The 24,072-nt window shown below is 47.6% G+C and overlaps 1 protein-coding gene across 1 annotated transcript in view; it reads left to right on the top strand.

The window, feature by feature from the left end:
* Window positions 1-594: 594 nt before the first annotated feature.
* LOC119435056 (sodium/nucleoside cotransporter 2) overlaps window positions 595-24,072 on the top strand; it is a gene marked incomplete at its 3' end in the record, with an annotated part of 35,115 nt that continues 11,637 nt past the window's right edge. Inside the window, exons 1-4 of the mRNA XM_037702026.1 lie at window positions 595-825; window positions 13,538-13,911; window positions 18,608-18,755; window positions 22,009-22,272. Coding sequence (XP_037557954.1) covers window positions 595-825; window positions 13,538-13,911; window positions 18,608-18,755; window positions 22,009-22,272 — 1,017 coding nt within the window. The remainder of the gene's footprint in view (window positions 826-13,537; window positions 13,912-18,607; window positions 18,756-22,008; window positions 22,273-24,072) is intronic.

Here is a 24,072-nt window from a genome sequence, read left to right as displayed (position 1 = left end):
CGTCGGCAGCAGCTCCCACTACCACATGCCTTCACTCCTCCTCTCCACTCGCATCCGCTATGCTGCGCGATGCTATTTTTATACTCTGCTTTCACTCTCTCTCAGCTCTCTCTCCCCCAGCTCGGCGAAGCTATCGCACAGCTGGTATGGGGTATGGACTTCTGTGTTTACGCCACGAAATTTTCCGACCAACGAGAGGTATACAGCTTTTCTGTAAAAATAAAAGTTGTCATGGAGCTTATGTATACGGTCGCAGGCGCTGGTTGTCCATGGGACGCTCGCGCTGTTAAGAGCACAGTAGAGGTGTGGGATGCAAACATGACTGTTGACGTTCCGGTTTGTTTTGGTGGAACGGTGGGCATGAGCGCATACAATTTCTGTCGGCTGCATAGCTTTTTGTATATGATTTATTTTTTGTTATAGTTTCTTTGGCTAGAGACATTGTCACATTGCCGACACGGCACAGAAAATGTTCAGCCACACTTCATCCCCTTCGTCGCCATGATGACGCTTCGTTCGATTGAAGAAGGCTGATAGAACGCGCCGCACGAGGAGAAGAAGCAGAAGAAGAAGAGCATCAGGTGTACACCGGCGATGTACGAACACCGAGTCTACTCCTTGGCGCCACCGGCCTCGCGAACCCGCAGCCTCCAGGGGACCGACGACCCGAGGGCCGCAGCCCAGAGGCCGTCGTCCTGCGCCGACCCGCGGTCCGGGAGCGATGAGACGTGTGCTCTGACACTGTTCAGCCCCGGCGGAGGCGTCCCTCGCAGGCCCAGCGCATGTGCCATCGGCTTGAAGGAGCTCAGCGAGGCGGACACCTTGGTGAGTGCACTGATGCGACGCTTTTTTCGTCGTAGAGAGCTTTAGCTGAACGGTTATGGTCTGCTCCCCCTCAGACAGGTACGCCCTACCAATCCGCACGGAGTCGCCTCAGAGGTTTCCCCGAGTTTCCACTGAGCGACTCTGAGTCACACTAGTTTACACTGAGCCGTCATGTCCCGTTCAGTGTAAACGCTAGTTTCCACGGAGCCTAAAGAGTTCTTCACCAGAAGAGTGGGAGATGAAGACGAAAACTTACAACCCAGAAGGCCAGATACGGGTGGCGGAATTGTCTGATAGCGTCGCGGCGAAACAGACGCCGCACTAGCCCACTCCGCTGGGAAAGAAAACTTCACTCAACCTCGATAATAAAAGTTTATTCTCTCTCTCCACTGAGCGACTGTTTCCAACGCTCGTGCCAGTAGCGGAACATGACCCTCATTCCGCTGCAGAGCCGATTGAGTGGAGCGGGACGATGTGTCCACAGAGTCGTTTTACAGCGAAGCAGACTGTGTGTCACTCGCGTATCGGAGAGATGCGTTTATCAGAAATGCGAAATGAAAGCAGGGCTATACAGTGCCTGTGCGCTTGAAGCGTGGGTGGACCGGACCGTAAGCATGCAACGCTTTGCTAAATATGCCTATTAACACTATACTAGAAGAAAATGTATACGTGGCTTTGCAGTCATCCAACCGTCTTGCAAATCGCGGGCATATGTACAGGACTCTGTCCACTCTTTACCTCCCGAGGCCAACTTCGATTTCCCTATCCAAATAAATGTAAAACAAAGAGAGGTTCGTAATAGAAAACCGCTCAAATGTTATATGAATGCAATTTGTTGCATTTAAGACAGAAATTAGCTTAATTCAGTGACACAGACTATAAAAATCATAATTCGAAAATCAATGCGGTCAAAAAAAATATTGCCGGTCCTTTCACTCCCTGAAGTGGTTAACCAGGCAACCTGAAACGTGCGGCCCCGGTGTTTATCACTGGGTTAATTCCGAGCGTGAATAAAAGTTACACACACAATCGGCTGCGACAGAGAGAATGACGTCACTGATGGCATGCTCGCAGCCCGCCGTTGTCCCTTGCATTCGATGTCTCGAGTTTTGATCAGGCCCTAATTGCAGAGGTCAACCCGCGTTTAAAAATCCGCCTCACTTAGGTCTTGTTGAAGGTAAACACGATAGAGATGGAACTTATGCTTTCTTAGCACATTTGCGACTGTTACAACGCAGCGACCCCACTGATCGGCAATCTGTGGGATGCTGGGTTCTGGCATCGACGTTACGCACGCGACAACGTCGATTTCAAAGTCTTCATCAATGATTGTCGTCCTGGTCTGTCTCGGACGATGGATTTACCCTGTTGTGCGAAAGTGCCGAAACACGTTTATGAAGGTAGGCCTGGTTGGAAAGGGGTTGGTGTGGGTGGCGAGCCACGTACAGCCGCATTGCCAGTGAAGCGTTGCCATTAATCTCCGCCATTGCAAGCACCACGTCTATTTTTTCTTCGGTAGAATACCTCGCCGCGCCAGAAGCAGCCTTATTAGCTCGAAGGGACTCCACCTGGATATTCTTGGTTATCCTTCCGTACAGAGGCGCCGCTATTCCAGAAGCACTCTAGTAGATGACAGTGAAGCTAACGCATTCACAAGATGATGTGCCGGTGCGATATCAAGTAGTAAAAAAATGTGCCGAAAAATTATCTCCTGTTATCGCGTTTAACAGTGTCATGCGTACTGCGTACGGCACATCGCGCTGTCATATCTCTATTTCGCCAGCCGAGAGGGGAAGGTCAACAATTATGAACTTTGCCTATGCCTCCGCCCCGTTGTCAGACTAAACGCCGCACGCAACAGCCGCGTCACACCAGGGAGATGCTTTGTGCCGATGCTCTCTTGCATGCGTAATCATGCGAACGACAATTAAAATTTGGAGTCTGATAACTCGAACCACCGATACGCTAGAAGAATTCTTCAACTGATACTGTGTAGAAACACGACTGCCTCTGACTTTTCAATACAAACATACCCACTTACTGGGGTCCACAAAAAGTTGTCGCAGTTTCACCTGAAAGGTGAAGCATCGATTGCGATAGCAAATTTGTAGAGAGCTATACGGAGTAATGATATTAGCTTTATGAGCTGTATAAACTTGGACATGCAGCAGCACCGGCAACGCGCAGAACTGTTGTCGACGCCGTCGGCGTTTTGCCCGCGTTCGCTCAAAATGCGTGCGGCGTTGGTGACTGTTGCCGGAGCCTCTGATATAAATAGGCACTTGGTGCCGCAGCTAAACGTCGCCTCCCTTCCCTCCCCCTTCCTTCCCTCCCCTACGGCCTCTCGCGCATCGGAAGAAGGCGCGATGCTCCACATATATGGTGATTGTAAAGGAGGAAAGAGACGCCTACTTCTGCAGCCCTTAAGCAAGCACGGCGTGGAACGCGCGTTTGTTCTCCGCCGTGCGTTCACTCCCGTGAAAGAGCGCGTCCCTCGCGCCCTTTCACTCGCACATACAGCGTTCGGCGGCGCGCGGTCACGATTTCATCTCCATTGATGTCATACGGAACCTCACGGCGACGGCGACGGCGACGCCGACGGCAGAAATCTGCTTTTGAGTGTCCATATAATTGCTATCGCAATAAAAGCCGGCAGATCCCGCGCCCTGTGGGAATCGATGTTAAGCGAAGCAGTGTGCGGGGAGCCTACCATGTTAACGAAACGACCATGAGAGCACCAAGACGTAGGCGGCTCTTTCATGACCTACATGACATGGAGGCCATGACATTCATGACCTATCATTTATGTCCGAACCCATCATGACCTATCATTTATGTCAGAACCCATTTGACTGGTTTTTGAGTCATTGTCATTTTTGCTGAGTCAGGCTCAGGACTATGACTTCTATCATCATTCTTTAGGGTTTTAACGCGAAAGCGTTAAGGGCCCCGTGTCGCAGAAAATCCGGCGTCGGCAATCGGCGTGCGATGTCGGCGGGTGGCGGGGAAAATCATCCCCAATCATGCAGGCCCTCCGAATATATTTTGGTATATGCATATGCCACGCATTCATATATGACCTGCCGTATATGCGGGTTATATTGCCACACCATTCTACCACTAATGTTGCTCATACCTTGTCTCATATTCTTGACAAAGCTGTTCCTCGAAATTTTGATAATGACAATCCACAAACAAATGTCATGAAACAAAACACCCACAGCGCATGCCTTTTATGTTAAATCTACTCAGACTGAAATATTAAAAGTGCGAAACAAACACGGGAATCAGAAAAAAATGATGTAATTTTTTCGCGCGGTTGTGCACTATCTCTGGGATCGGCCCACGCAAGAGGCTGCGTTTCTACCAGAAAGCTCGCCTATGTGCATAGCGTTCGCCGCCAGTGTTTGCCAGTAACCATTATGGTTGCTTAAGCTGCAGTCATTGGGAACCGTGAGAAGCAGCCAGATATCTTTGAATGTTATCGCGTTCCACTCTTAAAAGGGAAGCTTAAGCGTCCTCACAGTTTTCTTCACTTAGTGCCCACATCCGAACCCATTCCAGTGGTTTTTGAGTGTTAATCATTTTCGCTCAGTCATTGCCATTTTTGCTGAGTCATGCTCATGACTATGACTTCTCCCATCATCCCTTAGCATTTACTTCACTCAGTGCCCACGTCGGAACCCATTCCTGTGGTTTTTGAGTGTTATCTTTTTGCTGAGTCATTGTCATTCTCGCTGAATTATGCTCATGACTATGACTTCTACCATAATCCTTTAGTGTTTCCTTGAGTTAGTACCCATGTCCGAACCCATTCTAGTTGTATACACACTATCGAAACCACTATGAGATCACCAAGACGTAGGCGGCTGTTTCATGACCTACATGACACACATGTCATGATATTCATGTCATGACCTATCGTTTATGTTCGTCATACAATCTTGTCATACTATGCCAATTTTGGTACCTACCAAGTTAACGAACCGGCCATGAGAGCACCAAGACGTAGGCCTGTTTCATGACCTACATGACACACACGTCACGATATTCATACATGTCAAGATATTCATGCCAATTTTGGTACCTACCAAGTTAACGAAATGACCATGAGAGCACCAAGACGTAGGTGGCTAGATAGATGTTGTCAAAGTGGCAAATGTTCGCCAAGAAATGCTTCGCATTTAAAAGTTAATTATGCAATTTTAGTTAATTGGGCTGCTGACAGCGATAATTATCATCTCACTTTGTGCTCCCCTGGCCACATAAGTTATTTGCGCAGGTGGTCTTTACGTGCCTCCGAGTGCCTAATTTTAAGAAAACCATAAAGCTTCATTTTGAACACCCGGTATGTCCAGTTGAATAAACACCACGATGGCATCACGACCCAGGAGGCTAGATAGATAGATAGATAGATAGATAGATAGATAGATAGATAGATAGATAGATGGCTACAAATTCCTGAAGAACATTATGAGACTCAAAACGTATGTCATTGATGACGAATTACCACGTATCCCCCGTTACTCCGTGGTCGCCACCACAAACGGCACGTTTCCGAAGTAACCGTCCTTTTAATTCAGAACGGCTATATTGAAGAATAATATGCGCAGCAAGCGTTGGTAGCGTTTCATGCGGTATCTGTTAAACACTCATAGATGCGCGCGAGCAATCTCCTTAAGCGCAGGATAAAAATTTAGTCAAGCCCCATAGAGTTAATATAACGAACTCTAGCACTGAAATCGCCATGTTGAAATTGCCATGTTGCTACTCTGTGCAGGCGCGCAGGCTCAGGTGATGACATGCGACTCGGACTACACGCGCATTCAACGCGATCCCGAGCCTCCCTCAGAATGGTGGCGCCATCTAGTTCAGGCACCTGCAAGCGCATCCTTTCACGCGCTGCATATCTTTCATCAAAATTTTATCACATTCCATCCGATCTTTCTGAAAAATATACGGAAGAAACTTTGCACAGTCTCTAAGCGTACGTTCTGCGTGTAAATGCTTGTTGTCGCATCACATTTTGAATATTTTTAGTGTTACAAAATTAAGAGGTAGCAACATGGTAGCGCCTTTGCGGTGGCCACAATTTTCGCTCAACGTATCCTCTAGAGACAGTAAACTAACTAGAGTTATGGAGTGGCAACTCCGGAGTTGCAATGATTCCTGAATCATTACACATTTTTAAACCCATGAAATGGAATGGGAATATGAATTGATTGGAAGCCCGAAATTACGGAGTAGAGTTCGAACGGAGCGGGCCACTGATCTCTACTATGGACACCTAGTACTGGAGCGCTAAATGTAGATTATAAGCGAGAGTACAAAACTGCCGAGCACGTAAATTTGTCATTTACACTAAACCAGACTTGACCAATATATTGCATTTCTCTTACCGTTACTGTCAGTGTTCTCCTATAGGTGACCATTTCTGGTGTGGTAATTATAACTTCCACATTTCTAAAGACCCGGAAGCCTTTCTGCACTACAAGGTTGAAGTGCCTTTCAAGAGAACAAGATATAGTTGTCAAAAATTATGCGGTTTAAGAAGAACCCGCATGACCAACGATACAAGGATGCAGGACAAGACGCCGCCGCAAATGATTGCACCCTGCTTGAGTCCGCCGTAATTTGGAACGCGCGTCATGGGGTATTTTTCGCACGCTGTCGCGAGCTTCCATAACGTACGAGAACAGGTGGTCAGAGATGTCTCGGAAAAAAAAATGGTGGCCATTAATATGTGAGTAGATGCGAAGCAAAAAAATATCGCCCCGCAACACATATCAATGTGTTTAGGTTTTGTGTTATTTATCAAATTGACAGAATAACTTAACTGGACGCATGACATGCACAACAGTGAAATATTATTTTGTTGCTTGCTTTAAGTCCGTTTCACATGGTGCGATTTTGCAGCGCGATTTTCGCACCGGAAGTGCGATTTCCGTCACATGCGACGAAAATCGCAGTCGCAGGGCCGATTCTGCGATTTTCGGCTGCGACCAACCGGTTGGTCGCAGCGTCGCAACGTCGCAGCAATCGCTGCGATTTTCCGTCTAAATTGCGCCGAGAGCTATTTCGCGGTCTGTTTTGGAAAATGGCGGTGGTCGCTCAACGCAACGTTTATAGATGCATTTTTGTCTATAAATATTGGCTCAACAAGCCTCGAACAGTGCAACTAATTGAGTGGAGCCTTGGATTGCGCAATCGGTACGTAACATCAGCACCAATACGCGAACAGTGCAGATTAAAACTCGTAGGTCAGATTCGGTTCCGTGATTTCTATGGGTTTGTTGACACGCTACGTTGCTAATCTGGCCACGCTGTTTTTTAGGTTGGCTTCGGGTGCTGATAGTACGTACTTTTGCGTGATTTTCCGTTATTCACACGCGCTGCGAGTTGGTAAATACACTACGAGGAGTCCCTCACGGGAAGCATGCATGCATGGCCTTCGGATGTCGTGCTATTTTTCTGGTTCTGGAGACAACTCGCGATATACGAAAATGCCACAGTTTTATCGCGGTATGCTTTTACGGGCGGAACAATTTAAAGAATATGCAACTACGGACAAATGCTATGGTCAATAGGTCACGCTATACGCGCGACCGTTTAGTTGCAATCGGTTTGTTAGGGCTTTCATGCGTATTTTCCCCAATTAATTATCTCATTTTAAAGTTCTGTTACTTCCGCTGCTAGACGCGACTGCTTATCAAGCTTGCAAAGCGAAGGTGCAAACTATATATCGTAATGAATGTTCTACAATAGCATATTTAACGCTTTGCTGGGAATAAACAGTATGGCCAATTTGTTTTCGAAGCAATATTTAAACAGTTTTTTTCTCATTTTTCTGATGTATCATTTTCCTGCTGAAAAAAAAAACAATACACAAACGTTCAGTGTGTTGTAGACTTTGTATCCTTACTGCATCTGTATTAACCCTCTCATTAAAAGGTAATTGGACATTTCGCTTACTTCAGTGCATCGAATTACTTTTGTTTATGCTGGTTGTAACATATCGCTGTACTCTAAGAAACTACTTCGCCATAAACATCCTTGCCTTTTCTTGCTTCTCTGTCTCTACTTCCTGTAAAACACATGCAATAATGCAAAAAGCAGGCAAACACCTTGGTTTTATAAGCAGTAGATCACTCATTAAACAAAAGCAGATCAAAATTGTGCAGTGAAGTCAGCCGGTTGCATTCCTTCGTGTGAATAATAGCATCTTTTCAAGTGTGGGTGGGTCTTGCTTGTCCACAGCTCATAAAGCGTGCAGACTCATCACGAGGCGTAGGTATTGCCCATCAAGAAGGAGGCAATGTTGCTAATGAGTCTGCAATTGCATGTATTACTGCATAAACTCGTATAACCATATCCCATCATTACTCAGTCGAGCTTGCTCAGAGTCATATTCACCAAAATTATACTCGGCCAAGCTTGATCTGACTAATATTCACAAAGATTCTACTCATGTAAGCTTGCACCGAGTCATATTCACCAAATATATACTTAGCCAAGCTTGCTCTGACTTATATTCATCAAAAGTCTACTCAGGCGAGCTTGCACTGAGTCATACTTACCAAAAATCTACTTGCCGAGCATGCTTTGACTCATATTCTCCAAAATTATACTCAGGTTAGCTTGCTCTGACTTATATTCACTAAAATTATACTCAGATAAGCCTGCCCTGACTATCACATGACAATATTCACTAAAAGTTTACTCAACCGAGCTTGCTATTACTCGTATTCACCAAAATTCTACTCAGTCAGGCTCAAACGAACTCAGACTCATGGTTAGTCCGAAGTCTTAGTGAGCCGACATTTGAGTGAGTTCACCGTGCTATGTGTACATTACATTATGTGACCTGTGCGGTGAATAAGCAAACATTGCCTATGACTACGTGTTGCATCGGGGGAAATAAGGACAACTGTACACACTGCAGTTAGTTTTCTAGAGTTTAATTGACCGTTGCGTGAAAGCTTCGCCTCATGTCGATTCAAGCAAGTGCATTGGCTCTGCATCATATTTTTCCAATCCTGCTGTCCTGGCCATTACTGGGTGGCCACATTTTGTACATTTCACCACAAACTTGAATAAATGACTGTGCAACATATTAAAAAAAAGATGCTTGCATCACTGCACGTATAACAATCAGAACATGATATGAACACATTGCGCATAAGATGCACACAAATGATAAATACATAAACAGACGGAATTATCTAGCCACCACCTATCGAAAAAAAAAGAAAAAGCACAGGACTACGTATAACCATTCCCCTACCAGGTACATGGGCTATAGGAGAAACACACGTGCAACCTAGCAGTTACCTCGAGGTAGCAGCTATGGACGCTTTTGCATTCGCAGCTGGCCACTCAACCACTCAGGTGTGTTCAGTGTGTACTTATACTTAGGCACAGTTTTTATTGTCTATATCTCAAAATTTAATGTGGCTCCTCAAAATTTTGAGAATGTTTGGATTCTGAGGCTTGCAACGGTAAATATTTTTATTCCATTCTCGTTCAAGGTGAAAGCTCATACAAAAGCTTATAGATATTTTTAGTGCCCCTCACTTTCTCTCAGAACATAAGTAGTCTGTTATTGAGATTCTAGCAGCTTTTCAACAGCAAGAAAGAGAATCAGCTTCCCCTGTTTCCAGCATTGAGTTAACGCAGGCAACTCAGGGAGGCATAAAGTTTTGCTAATACAATCGGTTCGGGAATACCAGATTAGACTGTACCTTGACGCTTTCCTTGCACTTTCTTATTTTGGTCAAATAACCTAGTTTGAAATGGCTCCAGTTAGCATATTCTAACATTGGTCTAATATAGGTTAAGTACATGACTAGCTTAACAGACTAGGATGCTGGCTTTCATTTCCAGGAATGGAACCATATTGCCTGCTCCAGTTGCATATGTTTTTGGTTATCTGGGGTTTTCAGCCTCACTTTTAAGATAATGTGCTCAAGCAAGTAGAAGCACAGGTATGCTATCAGCGGATAGTTTCGGTAGCTTCTTACTTTAAACTTGTCGCTATGAACACAAAATTTTAGTGCTCGATTTTGTTATTAAACAAACAAACGTACTCCTAACAAGGTATTTTAATGTTAGCCGTGGGCCTACGCGGCTGCGCTACGTACTGCAGCATATTAACTTAAGCTTCTTGATACAGATTCACTGCACACTAACAGCGCAAGAAACAGGACGAGAAAATAGACGACACACATGTCTGTCAGAATGATACGATACTACGTACACAAGTGACTGCAGCTCCTAAAAAATGTGGTGTCAGCTTTTACGCCTTTCGAAAAATTCAGAGATCACTTGTATGAATAATTACAGCACACGCGCCGAGACGGACGAACCAGGCTGGCGCTAAGATTAAAGTTCACAACAAATTCCATTGCACGTTCAGTAATTACACACAGATTATTTGCGGCTTCCTTCAGGGGCAGACGTGAGATTTTAACCCGTTAAATCTTGTTTTCTCACGACGAGTTGTTCATTGTCAAAATATCGAATTTGCAGAAACGTTCGCAGAAACGTTCGGCGGTAGCACGAGGACTAAACACATCAGTATAGATTCTGCAGTACCGTTTGCTTTTTGAACTGCTTCTTAAAATTAAGTCATCGTTAAGCAGTTAATATTAAGTGGCGGTAATTTTAAGTAAAGCTAATTGAGGCTTTAAGCTGTTTGCCACACACACACACACGAAAAAGCATGGACTTATATGTATTCTTATTCCAGTGCTACACGCTAGAGCACTGCACGGGCCGATTTATGCAGCCCGGGCCCGGCCCGGGCCCGTTTTTACATTGGGCGGCCCGCCCGAGCCCGATCAAAACTTTTATGGCGAGACCCGGGCCCCGCCCGGGCCCGCAAATAATCTACGTTACCCGCCCGCCTCGGCCCGCCACCCCTTTACCTTAGGCCTGAGCCCGGCCTGAGCCCGACTCCAAACCGACCCGAACCCGGCCCGAGACCGAAAAATACATGTTTTTCAGAGTTGAGACGCCCGAGAATAACTCGCTGCACGTTACATGCGCACCACCAGAAAGCCCGAGCCCGCGTCAAAAAACCCGAGCCCGGCCCAGGCCCGGGTCAAAAAGCACACGCCGTGCCCGAGCCCGGCCCGAGCCCGTGAAAAAACTGCTCTACCCGGCCCGGCCCGGCCCACGGGCCGGGCCGGGCGCCCGAGCCCGTGCAGTGCTCTACTACACGCTCTACTCAGTTCAACAATTTAGCGCTGCTTGTTGCTTGGGAAACCATTTTGACTGATCTGCTTGGCGAAACTGACACTGCTGCTCGGCGCATCGTTTTGGGCGAAGTATGGCTTCACATGGCTGCAGACCACATGGCTGCGGCCGGCAAGAAGCCGAAGCTTTATTCTTAAAGGTATACGACACCTAGAAAATATCAGCATCAGCAGAATAGTCCGGCCGGCGTCGACGGTGAGCTGCGGCTTGTAATGCTCTCTGCACAGCAGTTGCTGAGCCCGATGATGCCTGGTTGTAGCCGCGCACGTAGCTCTACGATTCGCTTCTTCAGCAGCGGTTTGTACCTTGCGAGGAGATGCCATAACGTGTACCGAAGAGGTACCCAGAATACGTGGCGCACATCTAACATCGGGATAGCGTTGATTGCGCGCCTCGTCTGAATCGCATCTTGTCGCACGCGGCGGTTGCAGGCACGTTAACTAGATGGCGCCACCATACTGGCGGAGGCTCGGGTCATCTGTGCCTGCGCGCCTGCCTATAGGGCGCGTCTAAAGGGAATTTTCTTCCACCTGATAGCAAGCGCTTGCGTGGCTCAGTGGTAAAGTATCCGACTCCCACGCAGCAGGCTTGGGCTCGATCCCGGCGGAGAGCGGGTACTTTTTTCGCATTTCCGGCGATAGCGGTTACGGGGCGGCGGCTGCATCATCGAGACGAGAACCGGCTATTGGAATGAGCCCATAATAGCTTACGCTGTAAAAAGAGACTGCACTTTAGGCGTGACAGCAGAAAGTAGCCAAAACATTATTCACGAAGTACGCCTGGCGTGCTCCATACACCGAGCATGCACGAAGCGAACGAGCGCGCGCGGCAGCCGAGCGAGCGGAGCGAGCGGCGTCCTGGCCGTGACGTCACATGGGAGAGGGCACCACTCCAACTTCTCGCCACTAATAGCGTCTGAAATAGCGGCTCACCATGATGTGACAATTTAGCGGCATGTTGGGCGTAGCGGTGAACTGAAGAAAGTCCGCATAAACACGGCGAAGCGCAATTTCACTTCTGAAGCCGTCAATCATTATGAACCATTTTTGTTATGGTTTTGAAGAAGCCTAGAAAATCAGAGAGCGAAAGAACATGTGCTTTGCTTCTTCACTTTTTCCCAAGTGTGAAAAGTGGAAGGGCATCGGAAGAGGGTACCGAGAGACAGGCTGTCACCACAAACTGCAATTTTCGACATATATTTTGATCGCAAGAACTCAACATACTCACATATCCGTGACTTCTAATCTGTGAAGTCAAGATGTGTGAAGTCAAGCAAGAGAACAATATTTATGCAATAAAGTGCTATGTATTTATTTGTCTAGGCTTATTACACGTGCAAGTGTCTTGAATACTCATCTTGTAAATTTATTTGGAAAGTATAAGGTCCGTTAAGTATGGTTACTGCGTTGGCCAGGCATGCAGTCTACCCTCACTTAGCAGGCACGTGTTCTACCATATGAATGTTAGTGCAATCCTTCTTTTCAGGGATCATAGTTGTTTTCACAGCTCAAAGGCAGATATATTGCTACCGATACCAAAATTCGCAGAAGGCCTCTCTTTAAAGATATTAGAAGCTTACAGGCAACAATTCAAAAAAAAAATGAGACCGATAAGCTAATAAAATAGCATAACTAAGTCCGCACACCTTCACGGGTATAACGCTTTGGCTATATACTCGGTGCGTACATGATTGAAGGTTGTCGACCCCCTCCATGCTCAGAAGAACCGATTGTGGTAATTCTGCATACACATGGTGTCCTATCTAATTTCGGCCAAGCTTCAAAATGTATAGTTGCACTTTAGGAATACGCGAATGTTGCTCACGACTCCGCAGAGCAAAGCACTTTCTTTGCAATCTGATTAGTTCCAAATATTCACTACTTTATTAATTTCAGAAATATTAAAATGAAAACAACAACAACAAAAAAAAAAACACACACTTCAAGATAAAGTTGAAGAGATTTCTAGGATTTCTGGTAGAAAAAAATGACGTGACTGCGTTCGCGCACCACGATCGCAGTGCTGTCAAACGTGCCATGCATGAACGAGAAAGCGACCAATGAACAAGAAACGTCCCACCGAAAAAATGACAGGGCCTGTTCGCCCGCTATTTACGTAAGAGACACGCACGCACGCATGCATACAGACAACCGAAACTAGCCACCGATACGCTGATTGGTGATTCATGTGGCCACCACGTTTACGTATGTGATTACAGCAACCTTAACTCTCAGAACTCTCACGGCCAACCTGTGTATACCTGGAGTTTCATTTCGCTGAAGAGGAAGCCCATCGCAGGAAGTTATCCCTCGAAAAGCTTGCGTCGTCAAAAGGCCGGTTACTTCTGTCTGTGCAGTACCCTGGTGTTTAGCCACTTAAATCGTGCAGGCAGTAATCTCGTAACTCATCAGCTGCAAAAAGCGTGACGCGTATAAGCTGTCCTTTATCCTCGCAGCGCGCCGACGGCGTGGGTCCCAGCGGCGGCGGCGGCGGCGGCGGCCATGGCGTCACCGGAGTCGAGATGGACACGGCGATTGCCGAGGAAGGCTTCTCGTCCATGTCTCCGACCAGGCTGGCCCCATTGGCGCTGCTAATGCAGAGTGCCAAGAGCCGGCTGTACACCGCCGTGGCGTGCGTCGTGCTCTACCACGCGTTCCTGCTGTTCGCCATCGCCCGCCACTGGGCCGAGGGTCCCGACATGTGCCATCCCGTGTGGCTGCTGGCCCTGGCCACGCTCCTGGTGCTCCTGTTCGCGGCCGGCCGGCTGCTGCTGAAGCGCTACGCGACCACCATCATGGCCTCGGCGGACGCGTTGCGCTACCGCGAGAGGTACAGACACAGCCCCGCGGTACCAGGACAAGTGATGACGTCGCACTAAAGTAAATGCTGGGCTTTTACGTGCCAAAGCCACACGATCTCGTTATGAGACACGTCGTGGTAGGGGACTCCGGATTAAGTTTTGGCCACCCGGGGTTCTTTGACATGCACCTAAATTTAATGCGTAGGATGGATAACCGGTGGACCACTAGAGTCACAGAATGGGTACAAAGAGAAGGGAAGCGCAGTCGAGGATGGTAGAGAACTAGGTGGGGGGATGAAGGTGGGAAATTTGCAGGCGCAAGTCGGAATCAGCTAGCGCAAGACAAGGGTAATTGGAGGTCGCAGGGAGAGGCATTCGTCCTGCAGCGGACATCAATATAGGCTGATGATGATGGTGATGAAATTTAAGTAAACGATAATTTTTTGCTTTTCGCCTCCTTCAAAATGCTGCCACCACAGCCGGGTCTAATCCGCGACCTCGAGATTAGCAGCGCAAGGACATAGCCACTATAAGCTACCGCGGCGGGTAGACGTTATACATTGAAACGGGGCAGTCGGTAGAGCTGGAGTGACTATTGCACTAAAAGAAGATTGCACGTATGGCGATTTCGTACTAACCTTTCGAGCGGGCAGTATATAGTACTGCATGACAGTTTTATTTGACACAAGAGTGAAGAAAAAAAATTCTTAAGCATTTTGAAGTTCCCGTACATGAAGTATCGCGGGACGTTACGCGTTACCTCTCAGTGAATCTATGTTTTATGCGTTTTCCTCTCGCATTCCAACTCAGTGAACATATTAGCCTTGTTACACGCATCTTGCGGCATTTGCCTTAAAGGGATACGGACACAAAGTCTGAAAATTTTACGAAAATGCTGAAAATGAATACTCAGTGTGTGATTACTCCGAAAAGTAGTCACTTAGCTGATTTTTGAGCCGGTGGCTTTATTTTTGGCGTTTTTGTGAGCGCGCGCCCCACCGCCCGACCCGCGGGAGTTGGAAGGCGTGACGTCCTGACACCCTCGTCGGATAACCAGCTGGCCGGCCGCGGTCATTCGAAGCGTGCCGACGCCGCTATCGCGAATATGGATTCGAGCTCTGGTGCCTCTACCAGCGATGAGTACACGTCTCCAACTTGGCAAGAAATATTACCGCTTACGGTTACGAGCCTGAGCCTTCCGCGTCAAGCGACTAAGAAGAGCAGGCCGCCGTGGAAGTGGCGGTCAGGTTTTCGCGAACCGTAACGCGAATATTTCGCTCTGGACCAGACACTTGTGCAAGAATTATTGGATATTTCCTCTGTAAACTTGCTTTTTCAAGAGCACACGCAGGCGAGGCAGCTGCGGGTTACTTCAGGACTGCGTGGGTGACTTAATAGTAGTTGATGCCGTCGGCGTCAGCAACTGTTGTGAGGTATCAGTACCTCCGAGACTCTCACGTCCACTTCGCCAGCCGCCCGACAGATGGCAGCACCTGTCTGGCATTCACCCCATGTTTTTCCTGCTTTTAGCCTGTGGGGAAGCAGAGCTGTGTGTGTGTTTGCCCCACTGTCATGTAGGACTGATCTCGTGAGTCGCGCTCAGTGCTCGTTAGCATTGTATTGTTTTACTATGCTTTGCCAACATTTTTAAAGACATTACTGCCTTCATACCCAGCCTCGGGGATCTCGCCCAGCCTCGCCCTCACACTGCTCAAGAAGGCTGCAAGTGAACGAAAACAGTACCGACATCTTTTCGCTTCTTCTTTTCAAACGCGCCTCTGAATCATTTCTGCCTTGCGTTTTCGTGAGAAGACCGATGGCACAGCGTCAGGCTTTAGGCGTTGGCTTTTGAGCGGCATGCCGAGTCTTTTCAGCACAGCCGGGCTGGTCACACAATCATCGTCGACGAAGTGGTCCGTGCAAATAAGTCATTTTTAGAGGTCTCCAGGCTGGGCGTGATGGACTGACAGGCAGGTATCTAAAGTTTACGCACCTTCTCGTCTCTGGGAAACGTGTGCGACGGCGTGTCACGACAACGATGCTGTTATAACAGCAATGTATGGGCATTTCCTTCCGCCGCGACGAATGCGTCAATACATAAAGATGACCGCGGGAAGGCGCATGTAAGACGCACCACCTGCGTGAGCACCGACGGGGATAATGTTTCTGACGGACTACGTGCGAAGATTGCCGAAAGGGGTTAAACAAACGCTGCACGTCACCGACGCTTCCGGAAATTCTGCGATGGCCTGTGGCCGACCTTGGCCGCGCGCGCGCGCGCGGGTGGGTGTTATGACGTCAAATTTCAGCTTCTGCCGGCGGCCGCTTGGAGGCAAGGTGCAACCGAAAATCGCAAAAAAAGATGTTTCTCGTTCTTTTTTTCTAACCAGCTTGTTGTATTCGTCATTTTCAACAGTTCAACTTTTATTGCGACGCAAAAAACCACCCGGCAACTTTTGTGTCCATATCCCTTTAATGCAGTTACTATTCTTAGCCTACTTCGCCCATGTTGGCTTGCTGCTGCGACTGTCTGCTATCTAGCCCCAGAAACGTGGCTCTAGCTTGCGGGAAAAAAAGAGAAAACATGCCGGACTGATAAAAGGAACAACCCATGCTCTTATAGCTGACAATGAAAATTAAAGTTTTACGTCAGAAAATGAAGCCTTTGCAACCGCGCTGTAGTTTATTTGAAGTCAATGCCGAATTCCAATTTTACAGTGCAAGTGGGACAAAGATGGCTGTGGTTAGGAGGCCGCATTTAGTGTAGCTTTCTCGGTGGCGTTCGCACGTATAGCAGCTGCGGTCCGTGGTGGCACCTCAGTATATTAAAGCGGTGAGCACTCCTCGCATATCTGTCCCCTTACAGATTCTAAATAAAAATGTCCTTAGCCATATGATGTGTATCACTACATCGCTTGAGTGCTAATCGCGTTATTGTCTACAGCCATTGTGAGGGGGGGGGGGGGGCTCTGCCGGATTTTTTTTATCCCGCAGCCGCCTACCAGCGCGTACGAAGCACCAACGCAGTGTTATAGTAACGTTGTAATCTAGTAATCCTACTAGAACACTGCGAAGCAGTGTTCTAGTAGGATTACTAGAAGTAGTGTTCCTAGTGTTCCTTCGCAGTGTTCCTAGTAGTAGGAACACTGCAAAGCAGTGTTCTAGTAATGTCGGAGCTGTACGCAGCTCCGACTCTCTCTCCCCACCATGCGACGGTGACTTAGTGCAAAGGCCCACCACTAAGTGCTCAAGTACGACAAAACACCTTATGCGAGATTGTGCAAGTGAAATCTTGCAGGCAGCAGCACTCTCAACATACAGTCAGCGTTTGCGGTATCGATCTATACGTAACTCTTCTTTGGCTCTATATAGAGTTTCCTAGCTAACCATAACTATAAGATGTAAAAAAAAAAGCTGTCACAATACACAATTATGAGAGCTACGGTGTTTAGCCATCTGTACTCTTGCACAACCAAGATAACCGCGTGGTAAATGTGTGTTCCTTCTGTATGCTTTAAGTCGTAAATTAATGGTTTAGACGACGCAACCACTAATGCGTGCAAAACCAACCATATGCAACCATACGCAAGCAAAGACCGCATAGCGCTTCTCTCAAAACGGAATGTGTCGTTATTGCCACAAGTCGAACGTATTTGAAAACTATTTTTCTATAATGTGGAACTATATACATAATGGTAACTATTATAGCTTGTGGCTATTATAAAGTAAATATTCATTTGAGAATTAAGTGCTGTCCCGTCTTTCGATCTGTGTTCCCCCTTTTTTGGGGGGTGTTTTTATGCACCAGCTGTAGCGCTTTCCAAGTCCTTCGATGATGAGTATCGAGCAACCATACCTACTGACCATCTCATCTTGAAACGCAGTGATAGCCGATCGAGTGGCTAATGGCCCGGCGCTGTTAAGCTCCAAATTGCAGGTCCGAGCCCAGCAGCCGTCAGATTCCGATAGAGGGGAAATGCAAAAAAAAAAAAAAAAGACCGCTCGTGTACCGTGCACTGGGTGGACAGCTGGTCAGAATTAATCCAGAGTTCCCCACTACGGTGTGCCTCATAATCAGATCATGATTCTGGCACGTAAAACCACAGCTTCTTTTTTTTTTGAAATCCCATTTTGCTGCTTTGTCCTCCTGATACCCGCACACAACTACATGATTCAATTGCTCTTCAAGGTGGTTTCTGTTGTCTACTGTTACGTCACGAACTTGAAAAATAATTTTTAAATTTAAGTACCACGGTTAGTTGCCAAAACCTGTGTCTCCATGTACGTGGACATATATCCTCATTTCCTCATGTTTGCCATGGTAAAAACTGCATTTCATTGCTTAAACGCAGAGATGAAGATGGAACTATGTGTAGTACATTGCCATGTTGCTGGCACGTCCGGTATTTTCACGCAATCTTAGTGATTTGGAAACACACCTCAAGGTGGCTTTCGACCGTCTGGGACGGCACAGAGGTCTATATCAATTCCTCGAAAGCGGATGACAAGAATATGAGTCTTTACTTCTTTACAGTTATGCATGCGCCCTACTTGATACCCAGAATGAATATTTTGCGCAATCATTTCCGAGTGAAGTTATAAAAAATGTGGAAGGCAATGTGCAACGTATTGTACACGGTGTCTTAGGAGGTTATACCTATAAAAGCTCGGTGTCGATCGAGCACTAGCATTGCTTGACCCTCGTGCTTACGGTCGCGTGCGCAGGATGCCCAAGGTGTGGCTGTCCATCCTGGTGGTCGGCGTCAGCCTACTGGTGTACGACGCCCGCGACCACCTGTCCCGGCTGACCTCCCTGGGTGGCATCCTGGTGCTGCTCGCCATCAACTACGCACTCTCCAGCAGCCGGAAAACCGTGCGTGTTACTGCTCACTGCGCACCACAGCGTGTGTGTGTCGAGCTACGAACGCGCTGCGCGTTCTATACGCAAACTAACGCATGTGTAGAAAAAAAAAACACAGTTTAGCAGAGATGTGGAGGCATAACGTTTTACTGCAACAATAGTAGAGAGGTTTTGCTTGTCCGGTAATCGGGTAAACGCAGGCAGACCGGGCGTTGGGGCGGAGGCATAAACGTAAGCGGCCTGTGTGGTGCTGCCACCTGGTGGGACAGAGATCAAACAGACAAAACCAGCTAATATATTGCAGTAACCAATTGCCTTCCACTTTGCTGCTGGTGTAAATTTTCGGCAGTGACGTAATCGTGTTGCTGCCGAACATTTCCACCAGTAGCGAAGTAGAATGCAATTGGTTATCTGCGTTTACCTGATTACCGGACAAGCTAAACCTTACTATATGCGGAATGAATAGCCGATGAAAACGTTAAGTTTATGACAACAGTGACTAATGGCCGAACTGAAGTTACAGCCAGTGCTTAAAACGCGTAATTCTGATAGAAATCCTAAATGTATATAATACTATATAGTTTCGAGAGACACACCGCTAAAATAAACTGCGATATATATTACGTGCATGGTGATAATAGCGCTTATAGTCAAAGCAACGTAAATACATTTTACAATATACTAATAATTAAATAGAAGAAATCTATCGCTTTTTAAAGATTTCTCACGCGTTCGACACATGCGCATCGGAATTTCGGTAACTAATGGCCTCCAGCTGCGGTTACAAAAGCTAAATATAGCCAGCTGGAATCGGCGCCTTCCTTATGTGTGTATTTTCTTGTCATTCTCGTCTAAACTAGCGCTACTTATGTTTTCGCCACTGCATCGCTAATTTGAGTCTTTGGGTTAATGCGGAACTTAACACCACAGGAAGGTGCCTTAAATGGGTTATAAGGAAGGAATAATTATCCCATGGGTTGCGTACCAGGTATTGGACATATCCGAAATGCACTGAAACAGCGATCCTTGATTTTTTCCGTGGTTGTATATGGCCCTTGTGGGAGAACGTATTGTAAGGTTACTGCAAACTAACCGCGGATGGCAAAATCACATGACAAATGAATTTACTTACCATTCATTGTTCACAGTACAAAATGGAAAGAGCCTGAACAAAAAGTAGAAAATAATTCTCTTTGAGAGGATTCGAGCCAGCCGAACAAAGAAATGCAGGCGTAGAACGATTTACATATGTTCGATACATATGAGACAATATTTCACACTCAGCATCATTCGGATGCGAGCCCCCTTAAAGGGGTTGAGACATCAAATTTCTGGCTTGCGCGTTGTTTGTTTCAAACGTTTTTTATTGCTCCAGAAAGCATGATACACGCTGGAAGGTTCATATATTCTTGGTAAATAATTTAATATCGCATTATTTATGTACACCATTTTCGGTTTCGGTTTCTCGGCGCCGAGTTGGACAGTGACGTCACTGGCTAGGAAGCTTGGTCACGTGGGCCCACAAGGCTGTGACGCACGCACTGCTGCATCGTCTGCTATCGCAGACACGTTTTGTACCAGCGCAGGCAAACAAACCCACGCCGACAGTTGCCATCGCTAGCTGCGGCAGCTCCGATTCCGACAGCGTCTGCGTACGATGCAGCTTATACTGCACTCTGCAGCTTGCCCCGTGCTGTGGGTCACCGCTCATTGTACGTCACTCTAATGTGGTATGACGTCACTAAAACGTGTTACACTTCCAACACAGTGACGTCGATGTTAATCGCACTAGCGATGGGTCTCGATCGCGAGAACGAGCATTTAGGCACTCTTTGGAAGCGAATTAAAATATATTTTAAACGTTTGCTTTGTCCAACACTTCATGGTGAGTGTCCTTTCATACAGAGGAAGCCTACAGCAGGCCTTTTATACCTTCAAAGTTTGGTGTCTCAACCCCTTTAACAATGCAAAGCAAGGGGGAAAAAGGTTCACTTATGCTCCTTACTTATAACACCACAATTTTAACGCGAGAGCGTTAAGGGCCCCGTGTCGCAGAAAATCCGGCGTTGGTGTCGGCGTACGCGCGCCGGCGTCGGCGGCAGAGAAAATCATCCCGAACCACTCCGACCAGGCAGGCCCTCCGCGTGGCGCAATGGCGCTGGTGAACTAATTGAATTTCACAAAGTAAAATACGTCAGAAAAATAGCAAAGTACGACTTAACTACAACTTACAGGCATGATAGCGTCGGATAGTAATTTGAATATACGAGAAAACATAATTCTCTTACGAGGAAACACAAACGCAAACCCCTTTTTACAGTGGCGCGTTCGGGTAGGTTACTTGCAGAAACACCATCCAGATGGCACTCACCTCCTTGGCAGCGTAAAATTGCAGCGGCGCGCAGAGGCGAAGGTGGAGAAAAAAGAAAACTGCAGTTGCCGGGAAGCATGACAAGTATTTAGGGATCTTTGAATGTTATCGCGTTCCACTCATAAAGGCGAAACTTAAGCGTCCTCCAAGTTTTTTTTTATTGCGATAGCAATTATATGGACACTCAAAAGCAGATTTCTGCCGTCGGCGTCGCCGTCGTCGTCGCCGTCGTCGTCGCCGTCGCCGTCGCCGTGTGGTTCCGTATGACGTCCATAGAGATGAAATCGTCGCCGCGCGCCGAACGCTGTATGTGCGAGTGAAAGGGCGCGAGGGGCGCGCGCTTTCATGGGGAGTGAACGCACGGCGGAGAACAAACGCGCGTTCTGCGCCGTGCTCCCTTAAGGGCTGCAGAAGTAGGCGTCTCTTTCCTCCTTTACAATCACCATATACGTAGAGCAAACGCGCCTTCTTCCGACGCGCGAGAGACCGTGAGGGAGGTGACGTTTAGCTGCGGCACCAAGTGCCTATTTATATCAGAGGCTCCGGCAACAGTCACCAACGCCGCACGCATTTTGAGCGAACGCGGGCAAAACGCCGACGGCGTCGACAACAGTTCTGCGTGTTGCCGGTGCTGCTGCATGTCCAAGTTTATACAGCTGATAAAGCTAATATCATTACTCCGTATAGCTATCTACAAATTTGCTATCGCAATTGATGCTTCGCCTTTCAGGTGAAACTGCGACAACTTTTTCATGTTAATACACTTTCATACACTTATGCGGCAACAGTACGTTTCTGTCTGTCTGGCGTCCGGCAATCCTCTACGCTCGCGTCTGGCCACGCTGCGTCCGGCAAAACCATCTATCGTGCCGACGAGTCTGCACGTCCGTGCAGGTCCCGTGGCTGGTGCTGGCGCGCGCTCTGGTGCTCCAGTACGTGGCGGCGGCGCTGATGCTGCGCTGGTCGGCGGGCCGGACCCTGGTCGTGTGCGTGTCGCAGCACATCAGGCGTTTCTTAAAGCACGCGTCCGGAGGGAGCCAATTTTTCTTCGGGTACCTGGCCGCCGGTGCGAACCTGTCCGTGCCCGGAGGTGGCATTCTGCTGCCCGATAACGGACGGAACGACACCTCCACGCTCCTGCCCATACTGGCGTTCAGCGTAAGACATGCATTCGACTTTTCTCGAAGAGCAGATCCTCCGCTGAAAACGCAACTATACCGCGCCTGGTAGGTTCGATCATAAACAGACCTTCGCAGAGCGAATACGTATACCGTGAAACCTATAAAGCGAAGCACTCACGAACACTCACCACACCGAGCAGATGCAGTAACTATTGAAAGGTTTAAGGATTAAGTATTTGACTAATTTCTCGCGCGATGACAGCAAGCGACGCGACAGAGATCATGGTCGCTGAAATCTGTCACTTGCCCGTGAAACCAAGAATACAAGGGCTTCGACGCCTGCTTTTGGTGGTAAACGTTGCCGTTACGGCGAGTTCGCACTTTCGGCTGGAGTTTTTCTCGTGAGTGCGGTAACTATACTAGCGACAGTCGAGCCCCTTCTTTGCGCCCATTGCTCAAACAGCGCGATTTCTGTGATCGAGCTGCCGTATACATGTCCGCCAAAACGCCGTGCCTTGCACAGCTAACCGCGCGCAGTCTTCTCATGTCAGCGCTTACAGGGACACCGAATCGAAAACTTTTCGCCAGATTTCAACCGTGCATACAACCGACGGAAAGAACAACACTTTGAGAACTATTTCGTCTAGGGTTTAAACACCCAGCTGTGCCGACCGAGGAGAAGACGTAGGCTATATAGAGAGAAAGCGGTACTCATCCAACAGGGCTAAGCATTCGAAGTACTTCCGTGCTACGAGCGACGAATTCCGGAATTTGAGGACCGAGCTACGATGGCCTATCCGAGTGATCAAGCGACTAGGACGAGCAATCAGGTCGCGCGATGGTCCGTTTCGTCGCAATCGTGGGCAAATCCCTCAATTGGGGTTTCGTACACGACGTGTTGTTGTCTAATATAATTGGGACGTGTTCTTTTGTGTATAAAAAAAAACCAAAGAAAAAAAACACACATGATGGGACAAGTTCAGTGGGACATACTGATATTTCGCTCGGAGAAAGAGAGCACACGTGTGGAAGAGGGTGCGTAGAAAAACTGTGGCTCCAAACCACGCTGTGAAGGTGGTTGGACAGCGAAGCTGTAAACGACACCCACAGCGATAACACATTGTGACGTCACTTGAATTCACACACGTGTCTCTACAAAGAGTGAAACCAGATACAAGTGAAATGTACTTAACCACATCCTTTATTACCTCACAACATTATATTCACACAGTTCTTCGGGCATCTTTACTTTCCGTGGTCTCCCCATGGTAGCCTGGAATGGACTGAATGAGTTGCTAGACCGTGGTGACGTCACTACGTGATTTCTATGCTGTTGAGTACTTTTCCACTCCGAGTAGGTTAGGCAAACGCTATCTTTACCGGCAAACACACGCGGGAGAAGGAACGCCGTAAACGACACCCACAACGATTACCCATTGTGACGTCACTTGAATTCACGCACGTGGCTCTAAAAAGAGTGCAACCAGGGACACTGGTTTCACGAGGGTTTTAAGTGACGTCAACCCCTTTCGAAGCAGCTGCAAACCTAATCTTTACCGGAACGCGTAGGAGGGTGTTCCCATTGTTTACACGCGCCTTATCATCCGTCATGTAGTTTTGACGCTTGTTTTGTGGTTTTTCTTTTGGAAACGAGTGCTGAGCTGTATGCTGTATGCCTGATTTCAAAGGAGATATGCTGTTTGTATTCCAAGTTTCAGCCTGGCGTTATTGATTATGCCAACGACACGAAAATTTCCTTGGCTGGTAGAGGTATACGGCTTCGCTGTAAAACAACAGATTTATGCTGCAGCCTCTCATGGCTAATGACAGATAGGTG

This window comes from Dermacentor silvarum, unplaced genomic scaffold (genome assembly GCF_013339745.2).
Source record: "Dermacentor silvarum isolate Dsil-2018 unplaced genomic scaffold, BIME_Dsil_1.4 Seq405, whole genome shotgun sequence".
Classification (NCBI taxonomy): domain Eukaryota; kingdom Metazoa; phylum Arthropoda; class Arachnida; order Ixodida; family Ixodidae; genus Dermacentor; species Dermacentor silvarum.
Note: the sequence above shows the minus strand (reverse complement) of the source record. Positions and strands in the feature narration are given on the sequence as shown.